This window comes from Neovison vison, chromosome 10 (assembly GCF_020171115.1).
Source record: "Neovison vison isolate M4711 chromosome 10, ASM_NN_V1, whole genome shotgun sequence".
NCBI classification, from domain to species: Eukaryota; Metazoa; Chordata; class Mammalia; order Carnivora; family Mustelidae; genus Neogale; species Neogale vison.
Genome location: NC_058100.1, coordinates 35,049,358 through 35,076,963, shown reverse-complemented (window position 1 = coordinate 35,076,963; position 27,606 = coordinate 35,049,358). Strand labels below are relative to the sequence as shown.

General features: G+C 40.1%; 1 protein-coding gene across 5 annotated transcripts in view; it reads right to left on the bottom strand.

Annotated features, from left to right (window-relative positions):
* DNM3 (dynamin 3) overlaps positions 1–27,606 on the bottom strand; it is a 534,866-nt gene that overhangs the window by 79,049 nt on the left and 428,211 nt on the right. For 4 of the 5 annotated variants that reach the window (XM_044266976.1, XM_044266979.1, XM_044266978.1 and 1 more), the window contains one exon: positions 23,313–23,424. In XM_044266976.1, the coding sequence (XP_044122911.1) occupies positions 23,313–23,424 (112 nt within the window). Of the gene's footprint in view, positions 1–16,001; positions 16,014–23,312; positions 23,425–27,606 lie in introns of all 5 variants that reach the window. The other variant, XM_044266977.1, reaches the window with a different exon arrangement.

The window sequence follows — 27,606 nt, the reverse complement described above, 5'->3', positions numbered from 1 at the left end:
TATATTTTTGCTCTTTACATCAGATTCTTATTTTTTTATTGTTGTTTTGCCTTATTCCTTGGTGTCACCAATTCTCTTCGAAGCCATGTGACAAAACAAAAAATTGCAGGACTAATGACCAATTACTAAAACGACTAAAATGAAAATGCCCCTATTAGAACTTTCTTCACTTAAATTTGGTCAGAAATAGCAATTTATGCTTCAAAATGTATGTTGTAATTATGTAAAGTTGGTTTTTAATACCCCATTTTGTTATGCAATTAGATAGCCCTAAATAACATTAGTCTTCGAATTTAGGGCTGATGGAGTTAGTTGGTATGCAAACAAATATATTTCCTAAAGCTTTATTTATATACTATTCTGTTTTCTTCTTAGAACTTTGTATACTAGATTTTGCTTACCCCAATAATTAAGAGAAATCCATTCCTAACTTTGTACTAAAATAAAATACATCAGATTGGGACAAACAAAATAAAATGCTTTAGAAAAGAACAGAGTCGTAAATGAAAATATGCTAGTCCCTCTTCGCAGTTTCTTAAAAAACAAACAAAAAAAGGAGTCCCAAATAAATGACTTATTGTAGGCTTCACTCTGGAATACCAGTCTCCGGGCTCCATTCACTCAGACTAATTTTTAATATACAAGCGTACGGCTTCTAAGTAACAATTGTCATTTGCCAATTGATCTCAGGCATACATTCAGACGGCCTTCTCGCTGCCTATAGAGTGCCCCATGCCCACTTGTCCAGCCTCCTTAAATGTTACTGTTCCCCCCTACCCCCCAAAACAACACACTTTTTTTGTATAGAGTTTCCTTACCTTATTGAATTTCTAAGTTTACGAAAATAATATAGGCGTACATTAACAAGTCAGTTAGTACATGGGTCTCTAAAAAAGTTAGAAATACCCCTAGCTTTTCTTCAGACCCATCTCCTACACCTTTCTCTCCGCTCATAGAAACACACGCAGAAACATGGGGATGTGCACACTCGAGAACGCACTTCCACGAATCTTCTTTCCGTGTCTCCTTAGGTGGTTTCTCCTCTTCTACTGTGTTTCTGAAGGAGAGGTAATTCTGTCCTCAGCTCTCTTCTCTTTGGTTCCTACACTTTATCCCTAGCTGCAAAATTTTTAATATCTCACAATGTCCAGTCTCTGCCTGAAGCCCTCCCCTCTCCACTCTGATTTACACATTTAACTGTCTAGAAGGCATCTCTACTTGGATGCTGAGAGTCATTCAAATATCAGGTTTTCTTCCAAGGACTTGATAATATGGTACCTCCCTGCCCATTTGGGAGTTAGGGAGTTAGTGTGGCCACATAGTTCACTTTGGATAATAAAAAGGGTATGGAAATGACACATCACATTCAGACAGAAGCATTAATGGCCAGTCTGTGACTCTCCACTCATTCTTTTCCCGTGCCGTGGGGATCAGCGATAATCTGATCACTCTGAGTCTTGAGAACAACAAGAGGTAGAGACCCCAACAACTTGAGGTGGGCATATAGTATGATCGAGAAATAAATGTCAGAGGAGGAAGCCACAAGATTCAGAGAGCTGTTTATTGCAGGAGTTGAACTCAGCCTATCCTGACTCAACACTGATGTGTTTGACGCATTCCAAATTTAGCAGGGTCAAAACAATACGACCCATCTCATTTTTTCCTTTCCCCATACTACTCATCTTTCTAAATGGCACTAACATATACCTGTTTTCTAAGACTTAAAGATCTTTTTAAAAAATTTTACTCATCCTCTCACTTTCCATGCCTAACCCATCAGTAAATCTTAAAAGATTGGCTTTACCACCAAAGTATATCTCAAATCCAACCACTTCTCAGTATCTCCACGGCTGTGACCCTAACCCAAGCCATCATCTCTCCTCAGAACTGCCCCGGCAGCCTCTTGACCTTCCCTACAAATCCACTCCCGTTTGTTGTTTTTATTAGTGTCCCTTCCCATTGGTTCATAAGAACTCTTTAAACTTTAGCAAATAAAGCATTAACTCTGCCCGTCCTATATGTTGTAAATGTCATTTCAATTTTAGCTTTCCTTTTTTACATAAACCTGGCTCGATCTTTCAAGTTACTGGTTTTAATAGTCACTAGCCTTAATCTGTTTACTCCTTTTTTTTTTTTTTTAAAAATTTATTGAACAGAGAGAGACACAGTGAGAGAGGGAATACAAGCAGGGGGAGTGGGAGAGGGAGAAGCAGGCTTCCCACCAAGTAGGGAGCCCAAAGCAGGGCTTGATCCCAAGACCTTAGGATCATGACCTGAGCAGAAGTCAGACACTTAATGACTGGGCCACCCAGGCGCCCCAATCTGTTTAGTTCTTGCTCAAACAGGAGTGTCTGGTAGAGTAAGTACCTAGCAAACGCACAGCTAATACTGTTTAATAGCCATCATGACTCTGAAACCAAAAGGAGGTTTTTGGGGTTTTTTCCCCTCCCTAAGAGGAGCATTTCTTACTAGATACTGTAATTATGACCTCAAGACTTCAACTGTTATCCTCCTTTTTCAATGTTCAGATTATACATTTTGTTGCATACATGAATGAATTCAAGGCAAATGAATCAACTTTTGGATTTAAATTTTGCAGAATTCATTTGCTTCATATTATATGTTATCATCTTTAAACCTCAATTAGATTCTTAAAATAGAAGATACAGGGCCAGAAATTAAGTCATGAAATGGCTCCCTGAATAATCCTCAGATAAAAAAATATATTTTGTATATATTTATATATATTTTACATATATATTTATATACATACATAAATATGTGTGTGTGTGTGTGTGTGTATTTGTACATTTGCACATCATCATCATAGTGGGCAATGGTGCTGACAGGTACAGACATGGAATTTAAGGAAGCAGGATTGGTCCAGGAATACGGGGAGACTGGGCACCATGGAATTTGAGCGAGTGAAACAAAGGCACTATTGAGAGCCCCAGACAATGAGGGAATGTAAGCGTCAGTCTCTCAATACGACCCTTCAACAATATGTAATTCAGTGGAAAAAAAATGACATATTTGTACATCCACAGTAAAGGGAAATAAAGTAAAAAAACCCTACATATTCATTACAAATGGAATAATAGTAGTAACAGGATTACACAATTATACCACATTTGTAGAGTCTTAGATGTTAATTTCCACTGTTTATATTATCTTTAACTTTCTTATAAAGTTTAATCTATTTACGTTCTATATTTTTCCTTCTGAATATTATTTTTGGCATTTTATATTTCTTTCTTCTCACTATCTTCCACTTAAATATCTTTCTCTTTTTCATTAAGAAATTTTATTACTGAAATATAGTTGACATACAGTGTTACAACGAAGGTGTATTTAAAACCTGTTTTTGAAAACTGCGCAAAAGACATGTATCAAGGAACGTGAGAAAATGATACAGGAACAAAATTTAAAATTGCCCATACTATTAATATTTGATGTGTATCTTCTCAGGATTTCTATGTGCAAATATATAAATATAGATATAATCCTTTATAAAACTTTTAAAGCAAAAATGACAGGTTTTTTTGTTCCCCAGCTAATTTATCATGAAAATCCCCGTTGCAGTCAATATATACTTAACATGTTTTTTTAATTTGCTTCAAAGCATTTCATTGATGTACCTACCATACTCTATTAAACCAATTATCCATGATAGATATTGATGCTGCTTTTAAACACTGATAACTGTGAACAATGTTTTAAAGTCATTTTTGAACAAATACCTTTGCACAATTATTGAGTTAATTGATAAAAGTAAATGTTTAAGGGTAGAACTGCCTGGCCAATAGGTTGGCATATAACCAAAGCATTCGATACGTAACACCAACTGGCCGCCTTCTGGGGGGCCACATCTACACTCACTGTGCAGCATCTTGTATACAAGAAGGACAGCTGCCTCACGGCTACACATCATGACCATTCTTTCACATTTCTCATAATCTGAAAGGTCAAAAACAATGCATAGCTGGCTATTCTAATTTACAATTCTTGTTTGCTCATGAAACTAGACTTTAGAGCAATCCTTTTTTTTTTTTTTCCCCTGTAAGGTATTAAATGAATGTCTATAGATTTGGTCAGCTTTCTTTTTTTTCTAATAGGTTTTTGTTCTGTTTTAAACGAATCAAATAGAAACATTTCTATTTTGAGGATATTTAATCCCTTGAATGTCATACATGCTCCAATATTTTACTAATTTGTCATTTGCCTTTTAACTGTTTATTGTCTTCTGTACCATACAGAAGCTTTAAATTTGTATGTAACTTAAGCTCTCATATTTTTCTTTCATTATTTTCCAACTCATTAATCTTTATTAATTTTCCTTTAGTCTTTTTTGTTGTTGCTCACTTTCCAACCTTTTAAATTTATTTACTTCCATTAAAAATGATTTTTTAAAGAATTAGTTTTTCTCTGTGTATAGCATTGGCTCTATCTTACAATGTTTCCTGTTTAGTGTTTTCTTTTTTTTTTTTTCCTTTAAAGATTTTATTTATTTTATTTGAGAGACGGAGAGAGAAAGAGATTGAGAGAAGGAGTGGGAGGAGGGCAAGAGGGAGAAGCAGATTCTCTACAGAGCAGGGAGCGCGATGGAGGGCCCCATTTAAGGACCCTGGGATCATGTACCTGAGCTGAAGACAAACTCTTAACTGACTGAGCCACCCAGGCGCCCTGTTCAGTGTTTTCATTGTTATTATGGCCCAAATGGTTTGTTAAGTATTGATTTCTATTTGGATCCATTTTGGAGTATATTTTCTTTTTCAGAATAGATCAGCTTTTATACTTAAAGTTTGCTGTGTATGTCTAGTTTTCTACAGCTTTTGTAGCTTATCAGATATCCAGTATTTATATATTTAAAAAATAAACACCCACATATCTTTTGAATTGACCTTATTTTTTACAATAATCAAATTCTTTTTCATTTTAGTTTTTGTCCAGTTGATCTGCCAAAGGTAGGGAGAAAAATTTTAAACTCTTACAACTCTAATGATTCTGGTATTTCACCCTATAGTATGATAATCACATAAAGATAAATTAATAAAAAATTAATTTATACTTTTTGGTAAAAATGCTTCTGTAGGCTTTTAAATTTCAAACCCAAACTTATCACATTAGAATTTCTAAAATCATACTTGACCATAACATGTTTTCAAGAGAGAGGTATAAAAATTTTCCTTTTGGGGCACCTGGGTGGCTCAATCGATTAAGCATCTGCCTTTGGCTCAGGTCATGATTGTGGGATCTTGGGATTGAGCCCCACATCAGGCTGGGCTGGGCTCTCTGCTCAGTGGGGAACCTGCTTTTCCCTCTCCCACTTCCAGGCTTGTGCTTGCTTTCTTTATATCAAATAACTAAATAAGCAAAATCTTTAAAAAAATTTCCATCCAAACCAATTCCATTCAAAAATATCAGCATACAAAAAGATGTTTAAAATACTGTGAGAGAAACTATTGAGAAGGGCAGAGATGGCAGAGTCAGAGGACCCGAAGCTCACCTTGCTCCACAGATACAACTAGATACACTCACATCAGTGTAATTAAGCCGGAAAATGACCTGAAGACTGGCAGAATGCGCTCCACAACTAAAGGTAGAGAGGAAGCCACATCAAAGATCATAGAAAGGGAGGAACGTAGTGGGGACACATAGTAATTAAAATGGCCAAAAGGAGCGAGACAGAGAGAGTTTTAAAAGAAGCAGGAGAAAGAAGGGACTCTCCATAAGGCATTCAGCAGACTTTTCAAAGTGCTGAAAGGAAAGATCTGCAGCCAAGAATACTCTATCCAACAAATCTATTATTCAGAATAGAAGGAGAGAGAAAGAATTTCCAGACAAACAAGAGCTAAAGGAGCTCATGACCACTAAACCAGCCCATAAGAACTGTTTGACGAGGACTCTTTGAGTCCTCTTTCCTTTGAGTGGAAAGGAAAGACCATAAGAATAAAAAAACGTCGGAAGTGGAAAAGCAGTGAAAATGAGTATATCTGTAAAAATCAGTCAAGGGACTCACAATAAAAGGATGTAAAGTATGACATCATGTACCAAAAATGTGGCAGGGAGAGGAGTAAAGAATAAGCTCAAACTTAAGTAACCAGCAACTTAGTAGAGGCTGCTATATGCAGATGTTATATACAAACCTATTGGTAACCACAACTCAAACCAGGAATAGATGTGCAAAAAAAAAGAGAGAAAAGAATCCAAGTATAGCATTAAAGAAAGTAAGCAAACCGTGAAAGAGAACAGGAAAGGATCAGACAACTAAAAATGACCTCAAAACAAGTTACAAAATAGCAATAAATGCATACTTATCAATAACTACTTAGAATTAATACACACATATATAAACACTCCAATGAAAACACAGGGTGACAGGCTGGATTTAAAAAATAGGTTTTTGCGTGCAAGAAACTCATTTAAGTCCTAAAGACACATGTAGACTGAAAGTGAGGGGATGGAGAAACATTTGTCATGCAAATGAATGTCAGAAGGAAACGGGGATAGCAATACTTCTATCAAACAGAACAGACTTCAAAACAAAGACTGTACCAAGAGGCAAGGACAGTATATAAGAAAAGGGACAATCCAACAAGAAGTTATAACAACTATAAATATTTATGCACCCAACATGGGAGCACCAAAATACATAAGAGGCATAAAGGTACTAACTCATAAGTGATACAATAACTGTAGGGGACTTTGACACCCCACTTACGTCAATGGACAGATTCATCCAAATAGAGTACCAACAAGGAAACAGGTTTTTTTTTTTTTTTATAAAGACTTTATTTATTTATTTGACAGAGATCACAAGTAGGCAGAGAGGCAGGCAGAGAGAGAGAGGAGGAAGCAGGTTCCCCACCGAGCAGAGAGGCTGATGCAGGGCTTGATCCCAGGACCCAGAGACCATGACCTGAGCCAAAAGCAGAGGCTTTAACCCACTGAGCCACCCAGGCACCCCAGAAACAGAGATTTTGAATGACACCCTAGATCAGATGTATTTAACAGATACATTCACAACATTCAATCTAAAAAGAGCAGAATACACAATCTTTTGAAGTTAACACAGAACTTCTCCAGAACAGATCACATATAAGGCTACCAAAAAAACGACAAATTCAAAAAGATTGAAGTAATACTATACATCTTTTCTGACCACAGGGCTATGAAACTAGAAATCAACCACAAAAAAAAAGGTCTGGAGAAAGCACAAATAACGTGGAGGTTAAACATGCTACTAAATAATGAATGGGTCAACCAAGAGACCAAAGAAGAAATAGAAAATTACATGGAGGGCTGCCTGCCTCGCTCAGTCCACAGAGCATCTGACTCTGCACCTTAGAGTCGTAAGTTTGAGCCCAGGTTAGGTTTAGAGAGTACTTAAAAAGTTTTTGTTTTTTAAATTACCTCAAGGAAAATGAAAATGAAAACACAATGGTACAAAATCTCTGGGATGCAGCAAAAACAGTATTAAGAGGAAGTTGATAGCAATACAGGCTTACCTTAAGCAGCAAGAAAAGTCTCACATACACTACCTAAACGTAAGGTAGCTAAGGAGCTAGAAAAAGAACAAGCATAACCCCAAACCAGCAGAAGGAAGGAAATAATAAAGATTAGAGCAGAAATAAATGATAATGAAACTAAGAAAATGATAGAACAAACCAATGAAACCAGGAGTTGGTTCTTTGAAAAGATCAGTAAAATTGATAAACTTTGAGCCAGACTCATCAAAATAAGAGAGTTTCATTTCACAAAAGAAAGAGGGAAAATAACAACCAATACCACAGAAATACAAAGGATTGTAAGAGAGGATCACGAAAAATTATATGCCAACAATTTGGTCAACCTAGAAGAAATGGATAAATTCCTAGAAACATATAAACTGTCAAAACTGAAGCAGGAAGAAACAGAAAATTTGAACAGACCAATTACCAACAATCAGTAAATAAAAAGCTGCCAACGAACAAAAATCCAGGACCGGAAAGCTTCACAGGTAAATTATGCCAAACATTTAAAGAAGAGTTAATACCTATTTCTTCTCAAACTTTTCCAAAAAATAGAAGAGGAAGGAAAACGTCCAAATTCACTTTATGAGGCCAGCATTACCCTGATACCAAAACCAGATAAACACACTACACTAAAAAGAGAACTACAGGCCAGTATCTCTGATGAATACAGACGAAAAAAAATCCTCAACAAAATATTGGCAAACCGAATCCAACAATACAATTGTTGTATACAATCATTCACCAGGCTCAAGTGGGATTTATTCCTGGGATGCAAGGGTGGTTCAATATTTATAAATCAATCAATATATTACATCAATAAGAAAAGAGAAAATTAATATGATCATTTCAATAGACACAGAAAAAGTATTTGGCAAAGTACAACATCCATTCATGATAAAAACCCTCAAAAAAGTAGGTTTAGAAGGAATATATCTCAACATAATAAAGGCCATATATGAAAAACCCACAGATAACATCATACTTAATGAAGAAAAACAGAGTTTTTCCCCAAAAGTCAGGACCAATACAAGAAAGTTCACTCTCACCAGTTTTACTCAACATAGTACTAGAACTGTTGGCCATAGCAATCAGACAACAAAAAGAAATAAAAAACATCCAAATTGAAACTATGGAAAGAACCTAGATGTCCATCAACAGATGAATGGATAAAGAAGATGTGAAATATATACATAATGGAATACTACACAGACATCAAAAAAATGAAATCTTGCCATTTGCGACGATGTGGATGGAACTAGAGGGTATTATGCTTAGCGAAATTAAGTCAATCGGAGAAAGACAATTATATGATCTCCCTGATATGAGGAATTGGAGAGGCAATATGGGGAGTTTGGAGGGTAGCAAAGGAATAAATGAAACAAGATGGGATCGGGAGGGAGACAAATCTTAAGAGACTCTTAATCTCAGGAAACAAACTGAGGGTTGCCAGGGGGGCGGAAGGGAAGCCGGGAGAGGGGGGTTGGGGTTATGGACACTGGGGAGGGTATATGCTATGGTGAGTGCTGTGAAGTGTGTAAGCCTGGAGATTCACAGACCTGTACCCCTGGGGCTCATAATACATTATATGTTAATAAAAAATAAACAATTAAAAACAAACAAACATCCAAATTGGTAGGGAAGAAATAAAACTTCCACTGTTTGCAGATGATATGATAGTATCATAAGTATGAGAAAACCTTAGAGATTCTACCAAAAAACTACTAGAATGTATAAATGAATTCAGTATGGTTGCAGTATACAAAATCAATGTACAGATCTCTTTTCTATTTCTATACACTAATAGCGAAGCGGTGGAAGGGAAATTTTTAAAAAGCCCGTTTACAACTGCACCTAAAATAATAAAATACCTAGGAATATATTTCATCAAAAGGTGAAAGACCTATACTCTGAAAACTATAGACATTGATAAAAGAAATTGAAGACGACACAAAGAAATGGAAAGATAGTCCAGGCTCATAGCCTGGATGAACAAATGCTGTTGAAATGTCTATACTGCCCAAAGCAATCTACACATTTAATGTAATCCCTATCAAAATAACTTTTTTTTTTCACAGAACTAGACCAGACAATACTAAAATCTCTGTGGAACCACAAAAGACCTGCAATAGCCAAAGCAATCTGGAAAAAGAAATACAGAACCGGTATCGTAATTTCAGACTTCAAATTACATTGCAAAGCCACAGTAATCTAAACAGTAGGATACTGACACAAAAACAGACACATAGACCAACAGAAAAGAATGGAAAGCCTAGAAATAAACCCCCAATTATATGGCCAATTAATCTTCGATAAAGGAGGCAAGAATATGCAAGGGGAAAAAGACAGTCTCTTCAACAAATAGTGTTGGGAAACCTGGACAGCTATAAGCAGAAGAATGAAACTGAACCACTTTCTTACACCACACACAAAATAAACTCAAAATGGATGAAAGACTTAAATGTGAGACCTGAAACCATGAAAGTCCTAGAAGAGAGGACAGGCACTAATTTTCTGGCATTGGTCATAGCAAGATCTTCTAGATATGTCTCCTGAGGCAAGGGAAACAAAAGCAGAAATAAACTATTGGGACTACATCAAAATAAAAAGCTTCTGTGCATCAAAAGAAATGGCCAACAAAACCAAAGACAACCTACCAAATGGGAGAAGATAAGAAGATACCAAATGACATATCCAATAAAGGGTTAGTATTCAAATTAATAAAGAACTTATACAACCCAATACACATTTAAAAAAAAAAACAAAAAAAAAAACAATGAACCAGTAAAACGTGGGCAGAACACACGGTGTTGCGAAGATCTCCAAAGAAGACATCCAGATGGCCAAAAGACACATGAAAAGATGCTCAACACCATTCAATAACAGGGAAATGCAAATCAAAACCACAATGAGATACCACCTCACACCTGTCAGAATAGCTAAAATCAAAAATTCAAGAAACAAGTGTTGATGAGGAGGAGGAGGAGAAAAAGAAACCCTCGTGCACAGTTGGTGGGAACACAAACTGGTGTAGCAACTGTGCAAGAGCGTATGAAGCTTCCTCAAAAAAATTGAAAATAGAATTACCTGACGATCCAGTAGTCATGTTAGTGGGTATTCACTCAAAGAAATCAAAAACACTAATTTGAACGGATATATATGCACCCTATGTTTACTGGAGAATGATTTACAATGGTGAAACTACGGAAGCAGCCCAGGTGTCCATCAACAGGTGAATGGATATACATATGGTGTATATACAAGGGAATATTATTCAGTCATAAAAAAGAACAAAATCCTGCCGTTTGCAGTAACATGGATGGACTAGAGACTAAGTGAAACGAACCAGTAAGAGAGAGACAAATACCATTTGATTTCATTCACATGTGGAATTTAAGAAACAAAACAGCAAACAAAGGGGAAAAAAAGATATAGGCCGACAGGTGATGGGGATTAAGGAGCACCATTGTCGGGATGGGCACCAGGTGATGTATGGGACTGTTGAACCACCATACTCAATCACTACATTGTACATGTAGAACTAATATACATTAACGTGGTATTTTAACTAAATTGGACATAAAATTTTAAAAAGAATACTCAGAATATGTCAAAAAAGCTATGAAGACAAAATTATTCTCATCAACCAGAGCGAAGTCACTTATTTTGAAAACAATAGAGGAAATAAAATATATACATAAGGCCCATGTACCCTTCAGAAGGCCCCCTCCTACCACCCACTGTGAGCTTTCCCAGCAACAGATCAATTCTTATAGAGTCTGTCTGGCAAGATTAATAAATTTGGAAACATAATATAGATCACAACTTATTTTCAAAGTCTTCTGCCTCCAATTGAACTGCCTTTTGCTCCAGCTGATTAAGATAAAAGTTCAGTGGGGGGTGGGGGGAGGGAGGGTTCAAAAACTAAGCTTTAAGCAATGGTCTTTTAACACAGGTTTGCCAAACAAGAAGCAAAAGCTTATTGGTGTTTCGAAGATTGAGACAGACCATTCATTTTTATATGCACAGGGAACTAAAATAACACTTTGAGGCCAGTAAGTTTTCATCTTTTCTCTTCACTTTAATGATAGTCTTATTGGGCTATGCATAAATTAAGCAAATCAGATGGGCTCAACCTATATGTTATTCAAAGAAAATAGAAAACCCTAGTGGAGCTCATGATACCTAAAGGGCTTAGACGGTTCTGATTTGCACTTACACATATTTTAAATATTATAAAGGAAATATACATTATTGCACTGTATTGTCTGGTTCTTTATAGGTTTGGTGATGGGTTTTCAGGGTTATCTATAGTCTCTCAACTTTAACCAAAGGCAAGAATTTAGAAGTTCAAGGCGTGGCATAAGAGACAGGACAAATTATCATGCATTTAACATCTAAATTTTTCAGTATGATATATTTTGGTGATATTTGATCTGGCACACTCTATCTTTGCAAATGACTTCTGGAATCCAGTGGATTCCCAAAATAAATACTCAAGGTAATAACTACTTTTCCCATTAATGGAGGCCAACCATGTCCACTTGTTTTGTTGAATGTGTTTGGAAATCACTAGACAAAGTATTTTTTAAATTTAAAAACAAGTGTTTAAATCTGATTTTCCTTTCTTCTCTTTTTTTTTTTTTAAAGATTTTATTTATTTGACAGAGAGAAATCACAAGCAGACGGAGAGGCAGGCAGAGAGAGAGAGAGGGAAGCAGGCTCCCTGCTGAGCAGAGAGCCCGATGCGGGACTCGATCCCAGGACCCTGAGATCATGACCTGAGCCGAAGGCAGCAGCTTAACCCACTGAGCCACCCAGGTGCCCCTCCTTTCTTTTCTTAAACAGCAAAGCCCTCCAATATGTGTTCCATTGTTGCATTTAACTTAACCAGAACGTAACACTTAGTTTTTTAAAAAAAACTGTTTTAGCATGTTTTGGTTCTATTTCTCCTTTTCAAATGTTCCTTCTCTCTAAACGAGGTGGTCAACTTAATACTTCTGCCAGAAAAAATGTAAGAATCCTATACTTTAAGAAGACTGAAGTGAAAAAGGAGTAGATCTCTCTTTCAAAAGATTCATAGAAGAGATTAAGTATAGCTTTTCCCCCTAACTTAAAAATTTTTTGAAGCATTCATTTCTGGATTCAGCAGGATTTCTCTCTCTCTCTTTTTTATTTTTCATTTATGTTTCTGTACCAACGTCATTAAAAAACTTGAGAGCTTTTGTTATAGAATTTTATTCCTTACTATTTTAAGTATTTCTTTACCTGTAATTTGTCCTATCAAAGATTTTCAACAACCCAAAGTCTTTAATAAAGAAATAAAATTAAAAGTCTATTATATTCCTAGAAATGCCTACCAAGAGAGGGCATCAAATTAAATAAGGAAATTAAATGTCTTCTTTCTAGGGCAAGAGACATGGAGATTACGTTTGACCTAAAGGCCTCAGTTCTGCAAATGACGTTCTTCTATTTGTGTACAACAAATTAAGAAAAAGAACAAAAACATCCCCCGACCCCATTACTGTACATATGTTTTCACATTCCCCAAAGTGACTCATGAAGTCCCAGACTCTGTCTCCCTCATGTAGACATGGACTTGGAATCCACAGTTCAGGGAAACCCCTCTGAGGAGGAGACAGACTCTACCCTAAGCAATTCAGAGTATCACTATGCCAACAGAAAAACATTTTCAAAAAAGGAAAAATAAGTAACGGGCCTGGAAGGATTATTATTTTTTTTTCAACCAACTGTGATCTCTGCAGAAAAGGAAAATATGCTTTTTAAGGAAAAATAACAAAATACATACAATTGTTCAAAGAGGAATATGAACCTGGATGTATCACTCTCTCATAATATAAATCTAAAGGCGCATCTATCATGAAAGTTTGCTTCCTTGGAGTTTAGAGGATTAGATCCCAAACCCAAAGTATAACCTAATGGACAATGAAGCAGATCAGCTTAGTTGTTACTGAGAAAATGAACAGTAGCTTATTCCATACACTTCAGAATATACACCTACTTGTGTGTGTGTGTGTTTGCACATAATGTATGTGGGATGATGAATCCATTCACCCTGCTCTAAAGAAGCATTAATTTAGCAGACTTCATTCTTAGAGTCTGGTTAATATCATAAATAATAAAATGCCATTCCCTAAGTAAACAATTAGCCATTGTGAGTCTAAAATGAGTCACCTTTTACAGCTGGCTCACGTACAGGGCAGGCAACAAGTTAGGTATGTTGCCTTGGGGACAATTCAGAACAAGCATTCCAGAATCAGAGGGAAAAAAGAATCTCATACTCTCCTTTTGAAGACTCCAGATCTATACTCTGGAGACAGCACAGCTTGTATTCCAATGTTTTCCATTTATACTGAAATTCTAAGCGCACGGAAAATAGCATGCAGATGGGCTGTTTGTGATTTCAGGAGGCTCTTTCGTGCCAGAGCGCATGGTCAGTATAATGATCGGATTTTAGAAGTGTTAGCATTGCAGTTTTCCACCATTCATAACATAAACAATGAAAAATTAAGGCATAAGGGCAATAAATACCAGAACCTCCAAAGTAGCCACTCTTCTATCAAAAACCAAAACCCTCGGTGCCCAGGTCTTTAACACTCCTCAGCTGAGCCTCTGGCACCTGAGGACACCCCCTCAGAGTCTTCATGATGCAGATGGTGGCTCCAGGAGCCTGAAGACCCTGGAAGGTCTTCTGCAGCATCCTGGACGTACCCGTATGAGCAGCAGCTTAGATGGCGGGGTTTCACTGCTATTGCACTCTAATTATCTGAAAATCGGTAAACTCTATTAAAGCGAACATCGCCCAGAAGAATTTGACCAAGAAGACACAATAAATGGACGAGTCCTTTAGAGAAGTATTTTCTTTTGGGACTCAAAACCCTGTAAGGTATCAGCGAATCACTAGGAAAGAGGCAAATCATTAATACTTTTCAAGTGGTCTAAGGGTTAGCACTCCCCCCAGAACATCAGCAGCTGGCTCCCGGATCATCAGTCAGCGCACGCGTAATTAGCTCATGGTACTTAACAAACAAACGAGAGATGGAGCCCATGAAATTCTAGATAAGAGACTCGATAGAAACGACCAGATCAGACATATTTACTACCCAAGAACTGAAATACATCATAGGCTGTAAGAACCAAAATATGAGTTTTTATATTTCGTTCAAATGGTTTTTTTCTAACAATGGTAGTATTAGGGTAGACATAGTATCCTTCACTTTGTGTAAGAAATCTCTAATTTCATAAGCTACCTGGCGTTTTTAAAACATGGACAGAATTTACTGCCTCTTTTGTCACAAATGTCTATCTCGTACTTTTCTTGTAGTATTTTTAACTTTATTAAACATTATTACTTGGGTCACAAGCAGTTCTACCCAGATATAAATTCATAAAGTGACACATTTTCAATACCAACCACGACTTCAACATGTTCTATAACAGCACATTCCATCAGATTAAACTGCAAGATTTCCCACATTTGTTTTACATTCTATACGTATGGCTTATGAACAGCAATTTTGATGAATTCCAGCTGGCTTAAATATGCAGGCAGTCCCTTATAGAACAGATTCTTTTCAATTCCTATTGTATTCAATGAGGCCCATTTTAAGTGGGCCACCTGGTAGGATGAAACACTAATAGTTCTCCACAGAAAACAGGAAAAACAAATCACCCTGCTCAACTTAAGACCATCTTGCCTAACTACAAGTGAGAAGTAGTTCTAATCTTCTGGGAGAACTGAATTTAAATGCAAACAAGCCAGCCACTGTACGAATGAGCACAATGCTCATTCCTCTAACAGCAGTGACAACATTAAGATAATTTTCACCACCGGTGAGTGTTGCTCGGTTTCACAAATCCACCAGCACACTCCGTCGCCTTCTCCATCCCCCACACCCTCCTGTTTCCGTCCAGCTGGAACGCATCAGGGAGCAGAAGCCAAGTCAAATGAGGACCCCCCCCTCCATCCATTTTAAGGCCCCTTCAAAGCCCGAGCCCTGGTCTAGTTCACTTGCACCAGCACAGCCAGCCGTCCTGCTATTTAAGACTTCAGCTTGGGGCTTTTATAACTGCACATTAATGTGAGAGCTTTGATTTCTGGTCAAAAACTTCACTGCCCTGAGTTCCATGAGATTGTTGCGCCCTTTCTGTGGGAGAGCCCTTATTATTCAATCTTCATAATCTTTGCTCTCAGTGTCCACCTCCTTCCTTATATCATCAACCTCTCTGAACCCCCCGACAGCCAGCCCTGAGGAACCTAACACTGCCCTTCCCAAAGGTCAAAACGGAGCAGCCCTTAGGGTAGTCCCAATGCGTATTTCCCCCGAAATGTGCAAGCCCTAGACCACCGGCGCGCAGCTACACACAACAGTCATTGCACCGTGCACAGCCACGTTCTTGCCAAGATACATGCGGCGGGGAAGTGGGAGCTGGAGAGAAGGAGAAGCCGCAAAGGGACAAAGAACTTACTTTGTTGTTCCCCTGTGCACGCAGCCGCAAGGAAAAAAAAAAAAAAAAAAAAAAAAAGAAATACGTTAAACATAAACTTATTTAAAGATTCTAAGGGTTTTCACGCTAGAACAAAATCAAAACAAGTAATTTATCCGCTGACATCCCATACATACATACAACACCCAGAGCCCATGGGCAAATCAAAGAATCCACTTATATTAAATGAAATCCTATATTTATAACGGCAGAAAATTATGACAGAGATTTCCCCCTTTCTTTCTACCCGGAATCCTTGGAGTATGGGAACCTGGCCAAAAAGCCCAGGTTGGAGCTGGTAATAAGTGAACCGTTAGCATGAAAGGCAAAACAGTCAGTATGTCAGCTTGCCCTTTCCTGACGGCCCGCCTCCAACATGCCAAGCAGTGGAAAATTTCATCAGCCGGTGCATTTCTCAACAAACACTGCATCCTTGGTTTCCAAGAAGGTGGAAAAAGAAAGGGAAAGAGCGCCGAGGAGAGGAGTGGGTGGTTCTGGGGAGACGGGGTAAGCAGACCAAGTCACGACCGACATCTGCGCCTCCCTCCACTTCATAAATTAGGAGTCTTGTCTCGGGCGGGCATGGGAAGCCAAAGCTGTATAGTGGGGACGGGGCCAAAGTCAACACTGGTCCGCATCCAAGAAAATGGCTCTTGAAAGGTTAGTCACCGACACATGCAGTCTTTTCTGCAAGACACGCTCTGCATGGCGAGGCGGAGAGCAGCCCGCGACAGGCGGCGGCCAACGGCTCTCCTGCTTCCACCCGGAGCCGCGGGACGATGATTGATCGCGCACGATTTAACTCCCATATGGACTAACAAAATAAAGCGGTGACTCATTACTCCCAGGGCAGCCCGAGTCCTTGAGAGGTCAGATCCTGCGGGGACGACGGGATGGGAGGCGGGCGGGGAACAGACCGCGCTCTTCCCACGAGGGCCGGGGGGAGCTGCTCGCTGAGGTGCAGGGGGAAGGGGCTGTCAGGGAAGCGTGTGCAGGTGTGCGGCGGGCGGAGCGCGGCGGGGCCGGCCGGCGGGAGGCCCGGATCCCGCGCCCGCGGCGGGTGTGCGGGGAGACGCGCGCCACAGCGACTTTCCGGCCGGGCAAGGCGGCAACCGCGGGGGAGGGTATTTTCTTAGAAACCGCGCCAAGCGGTGACTCTGGGGAAACGTCCCGTCCGAGGCCCGCCCCGGCCATCAGGGTTCATAAGGACAGAACACAAGTTTAGGGACACTGAGGCGACAGCGGGGGGCAGCTTCGTGGCGTGGGGCGTCGCCGTTCCCATCCCCGGCCCTCGTGGGACACACGCAAGGACACGAGGATGAATGAGGGGAGGAGGAAGCGTCTCTGGAAGGACACGCCAACCATTCAGGAAGGCGGTGGAGAAGCCCCGGGACTTCGGAACTTCGTCAGGAGCAGAGCTCGGTCAGACGGTCAGAGTGACACGACGCTGCTCTCCCGGGAAGGCGGCGCTGCGGCGAGTGCGCAGGCGCACGGGGGTCGCTGGGCCCCAGCCGCGCAGCTTCCGGTCTGCGGCAACGTTCGGAAGGAACCGCGTCCGTCTGCGTCGGGGGATACGGGGTTGCCCGGCTCCAAGGCCGACGGTTCTGCGTGTGGGGGCAACGATGACGTCACAGAGCAGGGGGCCTCGATCCTTAACTACGAGAAACACCCACGTGGAGGGCGCGGCTGGCTTGGCCATTTCTGGTTTCCTCAGGTCATTCCCCGACGGTGTCCTGCGCCGGAGGCCGGCGGCCGGGGGGTGGACTGCACTGAGCCACCGCTCCCTCCGGCTCTGTGACGGCGACGGACGGCTCACCGCGGCCAGCGCCTCGCCGGAAGGACGGCGACACTGCAGAGCCGGCCATGTGGCGGCCTGACGTGCGGACGTGCCGAGAGCCAGCGAGTGGCGGCGGCCGGGCCCGTGCGGGCCTCGTCGGTGTCGGGTGGGGGCGGTGAGTGAGTGCGCGTGCGTGAGCGCGGGTCCGCGACCGACACCTCTGCAGGCCGGTGGGCGTCCCGCAGCCGCCTTCTCGCCCGCGGATGATGCGCAGGCCACCCCCCGCCCCCCCGGCCAGTGAGTATCTGCCACAGAGAAACATTCAGTTTTAGAGTCTTTCCACCAAGAATTTCTTAAGTCCCCAAAGACTTGCTGATGGACTGGTTTCAAACTCCAGAGCCGTCCTAGAGGCGTTCACCAGGCCTGGCAACGCCTGGAATCCAGAGGTTCACGTCCTGCCGCCTTTTCTCATCACTTCACTCGTGCCTGGGGGCGGAGGACCATCCGGCTCCAGAGCCAGTAGGAATCCCTCAGAAATCCTGACGTGCGTAATGTAACAAACAGGCAAATCGGAATTCGCACCAAATTTATTTCCAGGGCGCCGAGTACGCTGAAGGCTGCTTCTTTCAGGAAGCCCGTGGGCCAGCACCAGAGGGCAGGCTCGTGGATCCTCACTCTCCCCAACAGACGGCCCCTGGGCTCACTCCTGACGGACCAACGGACCCTTCCAAGCCGGCCTGGCTCCAGGGCAGCCCAACCCCAAGACACCCCGTACACAATCCTGCCTCCTCGGCCAGCAGTTGAGGAAATTCTCCTTCACATGCCCAAGTCCTGCTGATACTTTGCAAAAGAAAAATGAACCACTACACTGGGAATTGGGGCTTCATGGACCATTAATAATTTTTAATCATCATAAAGGCTACGTGGCATTGAACACATTCACCCAGGGGCAGCAACAGTTCTCACTTAATCCTCTAAAGTCACGCAGGGGAAGGTAGCATTATTCTGAGTTTAAGAAAAAGAATAAACAATTGAAGACCTAAGTAAGTTGCCTGAGCCACACGGCCAGTAAGTGGAAGCATCGGGATTCAAACGTGAGCAGGTCAGGCTTAAAGTCTGCCTCATTTCTCTGCACACAAAATGTTCCAAAGAATTTGGAATTCTTTAGTGTTTATACACAATTTAAGTCATGCCGTTAGCTGACAAAACTGTGCCAGAGAAGTCCATCATTTTCTATGTCACGTTCTTTAGATATCTAGTGAAATCTACGTTTATGCGTATTCACACCTACTGATGCATATACACACATTTTTTTCCTGTAAAAAATCTTTTAAAAGTTCTTTGATTGTAGCCTATGATACTGGCACGCACATACTTTTTATCTCATCTTCATCAGTAAAACAAAAACAAAAACAAAAACAAATACTATGAACTAATTCCATTAGGAACACCTTTACTTCAACATTTTGTAGCAATTCAATTCTTTGACAATATAAAATTGTATAGTGGTTATAATTTTAATTTAATGGCCAAAGGAAATAGTAAAGAACTAAAACTCTGCTAAATCCAAATTCAGATTTCAATACATTTTTAAAGTACTATGACTGCTCAGAAAGAGGACCTAACCACTGAAAGTACAGCAGTGTCATAGTTGGAACCTGAATCCAGGACTCCTCATTTCCATTTTTGGGCCACACATCACACTGCTCTAATGTGAAGTCTACATTTTCCTTTGGATCCAAAAAGATTAAGGGAAAAAAGGTAATTAGTCTATATAGAAATCGAGTTGGGCTGTTGCATTTTATACAGATAATTACAACGTGGTAAGCACAACAGTGGTTATTTATTTGCAGCCCTCTCTTCCACTAGACTTGAAACTCTTATAAAGTAAGAAGTGCACCTTTTTATATTAGAATTTCTTGAGTCTACAATAACAGTGATGGATGAAGGGAAGGAAGGGAGAGAAGGGAGTGGAAGATAAAGAAAGAAAGAAAAAAAAAAAAACCCATGGAACACTCCAAGAGAAACAACCCGAGGGACAGAAAACACCAGGTAGCAGAGCCAATACTGTGATGCAAGTGACACAGAAACATTCCATCTTGTGGACATGATAGGAAAAATATGATAAGGAAAAGCATGTCATAAAAAAGTGGGCAATCTTAGTTGAAAAAAACGTTTGTCCAAAACCAAAATGGGGGTGATGGCTATTTATCAAAAGGAAGCCAAAATTACACAATTCTTAAAAATGATCTTTGTAGATGTTTCCCCAGTCAACCTAGACATGTTTTGTATAGAAAGCAGGACTTCTTGAGTCTAGACTTATGCCCACGTATGATAAATAAATGTTTCATTTTTAGAATAGTGATTGATTTGTTGTCAACTCAATGGTTTATTGATATAAAACCTAAATGACACACTAGAAGTCCTAAAAATTTACTTACAGAGAGACATCTGTTATTAGGTTAATCTGACTTTTTCATCAAATCCTTCTAAATTAGGAGTAACCGTACCCCAAAGTATCCTTCCCCCCAAATCGAAGCATGCTCACAAAACGAATGTTGACACAAGCATTCTACTCAGATTGCTTTCAGCAGTTAGCTGCCATTTAAACTCTGAAAGTCAAGCAATCGTGTAATGTAACCTCCAGAACTACATGGTGCATAAGAAATGCAAATATTGTTTATGATGAAAACTGAGAAAAGCAATGTTCATGGCCTACTGCCAAGTTTCATTTCCTGTCGTGTCTTTGGCATATAGTAAAAAACCCCTTTGTCTCAACCTTCCAAGAAACTGTACCAAAAGCATATTTATAAACAAGAATGATGTAGAAAGAATCAAATAGATTGTGCAGGACAACTCTGGATTTGCTGGAAACTGAGTATTCTGATCAAAAATAGCCAATATTCCATTGACCGTCTGCTGGCGTGCAGAGGTATGGACAGGGGAAAATCCAGATTTATGAAACACCGTTCACCAGAGATAGGAAGGTGATTTTACTTTTCTAAGACAGTTTTCCTTCGGAGGAGATGCATTACATAATTTCTTTCAATAGCAAACTTGTCTAGTGTGTTTGATAAAAGCACTATGTTTGATAAAAGCACGACTGAAAAAAAAACTTTCACAAACATTACTGTTGCATGGTAGGAAGACATACGTCCATACATAAACATTTTATACAACCAAACATTATTTAGAAATAGAAAATAGCATAAAGTATTTATGATCTCATTGGGCTACACTATAATATCCACACTGAGCTCTCATCTACTTGTTGAAGAAAGCAGTCCATGAGGAGAATGATAATTATCATCACCATCATAAATGGAGCGCTTACTTGTGCCCATCTGTTCCATGCTTTCCCTGCATTTTCTCTTAATCCTGTCAACCAAGCTATAGGAGACTCCTGGAATTTCCATTTTAGAAATGGCAATTTTGAAACAAAAAGGCTAGAGGTCTCACAACTTACATGTGAACTTCTAGAATTTCAGTCTCGTAGTTTGGCCCTAAAACCTCTGCTTGAACACAGGAGCAGCTTCCTATAATACCCTGCCACATAATCTTTTAGAAAATGTCCATCTTATGTCGTTAACTGGCTCGAATCCCTCAAAGGGCTTCCCATCTCACTCAGAACTCAGATGCTCTCCACATCGTTCAAGACCAATATAATCTGCCTTGACCCCCCTCGTGGAAACCACCAATTGCTTTGGTCCTCCTTCGTTGTCTTCCAGACTCACTGACTTTTTGTTGCTGTTCTGAGACACTGAGCTGGCCTTGCACTTGCTAGTCCTTTCCACAAATAGTCTTCCCTTCATTTCATTCACTCCCTCCCTTCCCTCAGGAGCCTACTCAAATGGCAGCTCTTCAAAGGGGCTTTCCCTCACCATCTTTACTAAAACAAAGCTTACCCGCCCCTCTCTATCTGTCCCTTTAGTTTTATTTTTTATAGACTGCATCACTCTCTCAAAATCACACTAATTACACAGTTACTCGTTCACTTGTTTAATGTCTGCTCCTTGGGGATGGGACCTTATTGTTTACCTTGGGAGCACCAGTGCTCTGATTGGTGCTTGGAAAAAAGCATTGGCTCAACAGGAAATGGGAATTGAATGAATAAAAAATCAAGTATATGTATATTTTTCATATAGAATCTTAGTGAAACTAAACACAGTACCGTCAACAGAGAGGGAAGAGTAAGAGGAAATGATTAGAATTAATAACAAAAGTGTAAGTTGTACTCCTAGTTTTTAAATGATTCCTCACATGCATTAGCTATGTAAGTAAATATGTACACAAATGACAGAATTTGGGCGATTGTGGAAATCCTACAGATACATCTGTGTTTGGATATCATTGACAAAGGGTCTTGTTTCACCTCGTTTGGAGGGCACAGGGCATGTGTGTGTGTGTGTGGGGGGGGGTCTGCTGTTTTAGGAACTGGCCAGGCAAGGGTAGGCAGGGATGGGGTTCAGAGGTCTACCTGTGAGCCATCAGAACAGCAACCAGAGAACATTTAGGCACAAATCCCCGATCATTTACATCTGGAACTCTGTTAAATTCCAGTGCCCCCTCAGGGCTGTGGTCAAGTCTAAAGTTCCTCCAGAGATGCCTTAATTGTACCTCTTACGCCCATATTTCAGACTTTTTCTGAGAAGACTCTTCCTATGGGGCCTAGAAATGATCTGACTTGGGCATGGCGGGTCCCAGAAAGCGATCTAGAGCCAAGTTAGTAGCACGAGGGTGGAGCTGGACCCATTCCCCAAGGCTCGGTCTCAGCACCTGCGCTCCGAGGAGACGCCTGGACACAACATCTTACGGGGAACAGGAAGGAAGCAGCGAGAGCCGCGCACCTGCACCATTGTCTGACGCTGTGTGTGCCCACATTGGGGGGACGTCTGAAATTTAAATCCAGACGTTTCCCAAAGAACACAAAGAGAAGTTCTGTTTATTAACTTGAATGAGGGAAGTGATTTCAAACACTTGAAGTGTGTTTATAAAGATAAGTAGGAATGGCAATATAATGTTTTTCTTCTTTCACACTCCAAATAACATTAACCAGAGTTTGAATGCAGATAGAATTTTGCATTCAGGTACTACAGACATAACAAAAGGACGGAGATTTTTATAACAATAAGTGCATATTTAAGGATATGAAATAGTGCTGAGACATGCTATACATACTATGACTAGATGAAGAATGTTCTTAATAGCTGTAAGAACACTAGGACAGGTGTGAAATACCACATAAAGGAAAATAGGATTTTAAGTTAAAACAAATCCTCTCTTGGTCTGAGATGACACATACTATGTTTTACGGCAGAGGAGGGCATTTTCTCTAACAAACAGACTGATAAATTTCTAGGAACTAATGGAGAAGAAGAAATATAAGCGAAGTATTACTTAGAACGGCTCCAAACTAATTAAGTCAAAAGAGAACTAGCTTCTCCATTATCTGGTGTGTAGAATTACGTCTTAAGCATGGTTAATAATAGTAAAATACGAGATACAATGCAACTTACTAAAGATTTATCAGGATAAACGCCAGCTCTTAGGAGAGAAGCCTTCCAGCTGTCTACGTCCTCCTGTGAGTCACAGGCCAGCTCAAGGAAGCGATAGTCTTTGTATACATTTCTGGAATTAAAAAAAAAAAAATCATGTTTTTAGTCTGGAACCAACTTCAAAATGGTTTTATGTCATTGCAGACAATGATGAAACAAATGACAGTCCAAATGGATAATTCTCCGACAGTCACTGGAGGAAAACAGAAACAATCTACTGTATTTAAAATAATTAGCAAATTCTTGTATTTATTATGTAATCTTTTTGAAACGTCACCTTACAGAATTCAGAGCCACTTGTACTGCTAAGCCATGGGAAGGGAAGGAAATAGAAATGCTCTCAAGATGATACACTCGGTGCCAAGTCAGCAGAATCGATCGGCTGTTGCCTAGTAATCAGTCAATTTTTGGAAATTATTTGCTAGGCCTAAGTGGCTCATAAAACTTTAAAAGGTGTGGCTATAATCTTACAAACTTAAAATACTATTCTAGATTCAAAACAGAAATACTCATTGATACCGTGAAAAGAAAACAAGAAAACAAAAAAACCCAAAACATTAACCACTATTCAACAGAGTGAAATGCCTGTAAAGTGCATATTGACAACTGGGATAATGTTGTAATTTTATTTCTTTTCCTAACAGTAAAATAATACACGAGACATAATACATGTCCATTTAGAAAGATTTGGAAACTAGATAAAAGTATGGTGACAATCATCCATTTTTCACCGTTTACAGATAAACTTATTTTTTTATACTCTCATTCTATCAGTCTTTCACACAGTTGAGGTCTCCCAAGCCCCTTCTCTCTCTGCAAATCTGACTCTTTTTTTATTTACCCTTCTACTTTGATGTTTATAAAGATGGCATAAGTAAATGCTTGAAGTGTGTTTATAAAGATAAGTAGGAATGGCAATTCACACTCCAAATAACATTAACCAGAGTTTGAATGCAGATAGAATTTTGCATTCAGGTACTACAGACGTAACAAAAGGACGGAGAGTGTTATGGTTCGTTTACTTATGCCATCTTTATAAACATCAAATTAGAATGGCATGATATTCATTAGTATACACGTATGATAATTTCCTTAATCTCTTTCAATTGTTAGATAATTAGGTAATTTCCTTTTTTTTTATGATCAGAAATAATGCTTAAGTGAGTATTTTTATCCTAAAACTTTTCACACTTACTCCTCTTGTTTTCCTTATAGCTCTATAACTCTATAAACAGAGTTAGAGGATAAAACTTACAGTCATTTTTTAAGACACTGATAGGCATTACCATTCACCCCTCCGGAAGAGATAATCCAATTCAGATGGATACCAGCAGAATTCCAGAAATTAGTCTTTTTCTCTTCTTATTCTCTTCCAGGGTATTCTCATTCATGCCTAAGAGCCTTTGTTTACAACTAACCTCGGATGGCTCAGAGATTGGTACCTCTTGCCCCAAGTGCCCCAGATCCACAGTGTTTACTGACTTCTCTGCTCGACTGTCTCAGATCCCCCCTGCCACGAACAAATGAACAACCTTCCTCTCTCATACCCTCTCTCATTTGCCCCCCTAAAAAGTGCACCTCCTGACCACACTATCACCCGCCCTCAAACGTCACTGCGGCCTCCTCACGGGGCTCCTTCAGGTTTACTCTCCACACGGAATCCTCTGACCTCCTGAAATGGGAATCTGATGTTCTTACCCGTGGAGTCAAACACTCAATAGTCACCTGCTTTTAGGGAAAGACTACACTGTCTACCGTGGCCTTTCAAACGCTGCATAGTCTGGCCCATAACTGTTACCCTCCTTTCCAGCTTCTTTCCACACTCTGCTCTGCCTTGTTTTGTTTTGTTCCAGCCATTCTGGCTTCCTTTTGCCTCCCAAAACGCGCCATGCCTTCTCCCAAGGTCTCTGAGTGTACCACTTTCTGCTGTAGCTCTTTCCTTCTGCCCTCATTACGCGACGAAGGCCGCCTCTTTCCTGAAATCCCAGGTCCTGTTTCTTTTCACCTGTCTGTCACAGGCTAATCACAGCTATGAGTTCAGGATTATGTGTGGGTTTTCTTCTTTATTTCTTACTTATCTATTCACTTGCTTACTTACTTAGATACTGTCTATCTTCCTAACTAGCCCACAAGCAACAACATTGGGACAGGGAATGTACCGTTTTTATGCTGATCGTTATATCCTCCAGGGAGTTCTGGCAAGACGATGACATAACCGTGCTCTGCTTCCCCTCCACTTCTAACTCAGGTCAAACACATCTTCTTGCCTTGAGTGCAGTAGACTCTGGGACTGGTACTCCGGTACAGGGTGGCTAGACAGTTGTGCTACTTTCTTGCTCAGGGCTGAACAGAGCTTCGGGACCACAGCAGGAAAACTCGGAGGCAAGGACCAGCACGTACCATGCCTTTGGTTGGGCTGTCCCGCATGGATCACAGGACTCCTGGGTGTCCCAGCCCTCTGGCCCTAAGGAGTGTGGGGCACTGAGTTTTTCCTCCCCTAATGCAAAAGAAAGGTTCCCTCCCGGCGCCTCAGTATGTAAACGGCCACTTGCCTACTTGGGGCCTGTACTGAGTGGGATGACCTGTGCCTTCCCGCCCTCACAGGACCAGTCCACTTAAAGTATCCAGTGGCTGGACCTGTGCCACGACCAATAAAGCAAAATAAAAGGACACCTGATAAGGAGGTCTCACGGCCGGAGAAAGCGAGAATGAAGAGCGCAGTCAGAACAGTGTATCGGTACAGAACTGCTGGGGAAAGCAGAACAGGATTTGAAGGGGTACAAGAAAAACTTCCTGAAACTAAAAAAATACTATTTTTTAAGTCAAAATATTTAGTGGATAAGTTGAGGGAAAGGATGATGAACGTTGAGCCTAGAATTAATAGTTTCCAAGATCTTGCGGGAGAATTTTAAAAAATATAAAGATAGAGAAGACGTGAAAGTGTGGCGGAAAGAACACCTGATCTATAAATAGGAGGAGGGCCAGAAAAAGAAAGGGGAGGTGGGGGGAGAGAAACAATTATAAAATAGAAACTACTTTTTAAAAAAAATATCTTAACCTGGTTTTTAAAAAAGATCTGAGTCTACATAATTGACGTACTATTTCATGTGCGCCTGATGAGAAAAGGTATCAAGCAGACATACATTTATACAATTCCTGAGCTCTGAAAAAAAATAAAACATTTAAAAGTCTTCTGTAAGGAGAGCGCAAGTTGCTTAGAAAAGAGAACAAGGTAGACCGGCGCTGGTCTGACCATGCAGAGGCACAAGGCGATGAAGAGGCATTCATGGTGTCCTAAGAGGCCGTAGAGGCCTCTGCCCAGCTGGGACAGCCCCACACCCCGGACTGAGAGGGTGCCTAAGCAGGCAGGAGAGGACAACTGCACCAAACGGACCTGCAGAGCATGGTCAAGGTGAGGAAAGGTTAAGAGGGAAAAAACGGAACTTGCAACATCCACAGAGTTAATCAAGATAAATAACAATTGACCATCTAAGAATATGCAGTAGAAGGGTTACAGAAAGACTCCTACAGTAAAAGAGACACACTATTCAAATAGTCTAAAAGTTGGGGGACAGTAGGAGGACCTAACAGTGCTCCCCAGGTCTTCTCTGATGGGCGCCGGGGCAGAGAGTGGGGCAGCAAAGGGATTCCACAGGAACTGTTGTTAGGAGAAGTGGGTGTGAGGAGAAGCAGAAGAAAGGGTTTGGGGGAGAAATATTTGATAATTTGCCTCATGGAAGGATAGGGCTATGTACTGGTGATAAATGAAAATGTTAATGAAATTAAATGTATGGTAGAACTCTCAAATTAAAAACGAAGAAAAAGGAGAAAGTATCAGTCTTTTGATTAAGTAAAAAAATAAGAAAAAAAGGAGGAACAAAATAAATTTTTATAAGATGGCAGGAATACATTTATGTATATTAATTATGAAATTAATGACAGTGGACTGAATTCTCTCAGCTAGTTAGTTAATTTAGGTTTAAAAAAGTTACATATTTTTTGGAAAAATAAAGAACAGAAAAGAGAAATCAGACAAGCACAAAACAAAGAATATAAATTTAAGAATGGCAATATTAATAATAGACAAGATAGAATTTAAAAGTACAGAACAAGATAAACAGTTTAAGAGCCCTAAATAGAATAAAGAGAAATATTATACAATGGTATAAGTATAATTGTGAAGATTGGTATCATATTAAATAGTAGGGAAGGAAAGAAAGCAAATGCTACTGCGAGAACTTGTTATAGTATGTAA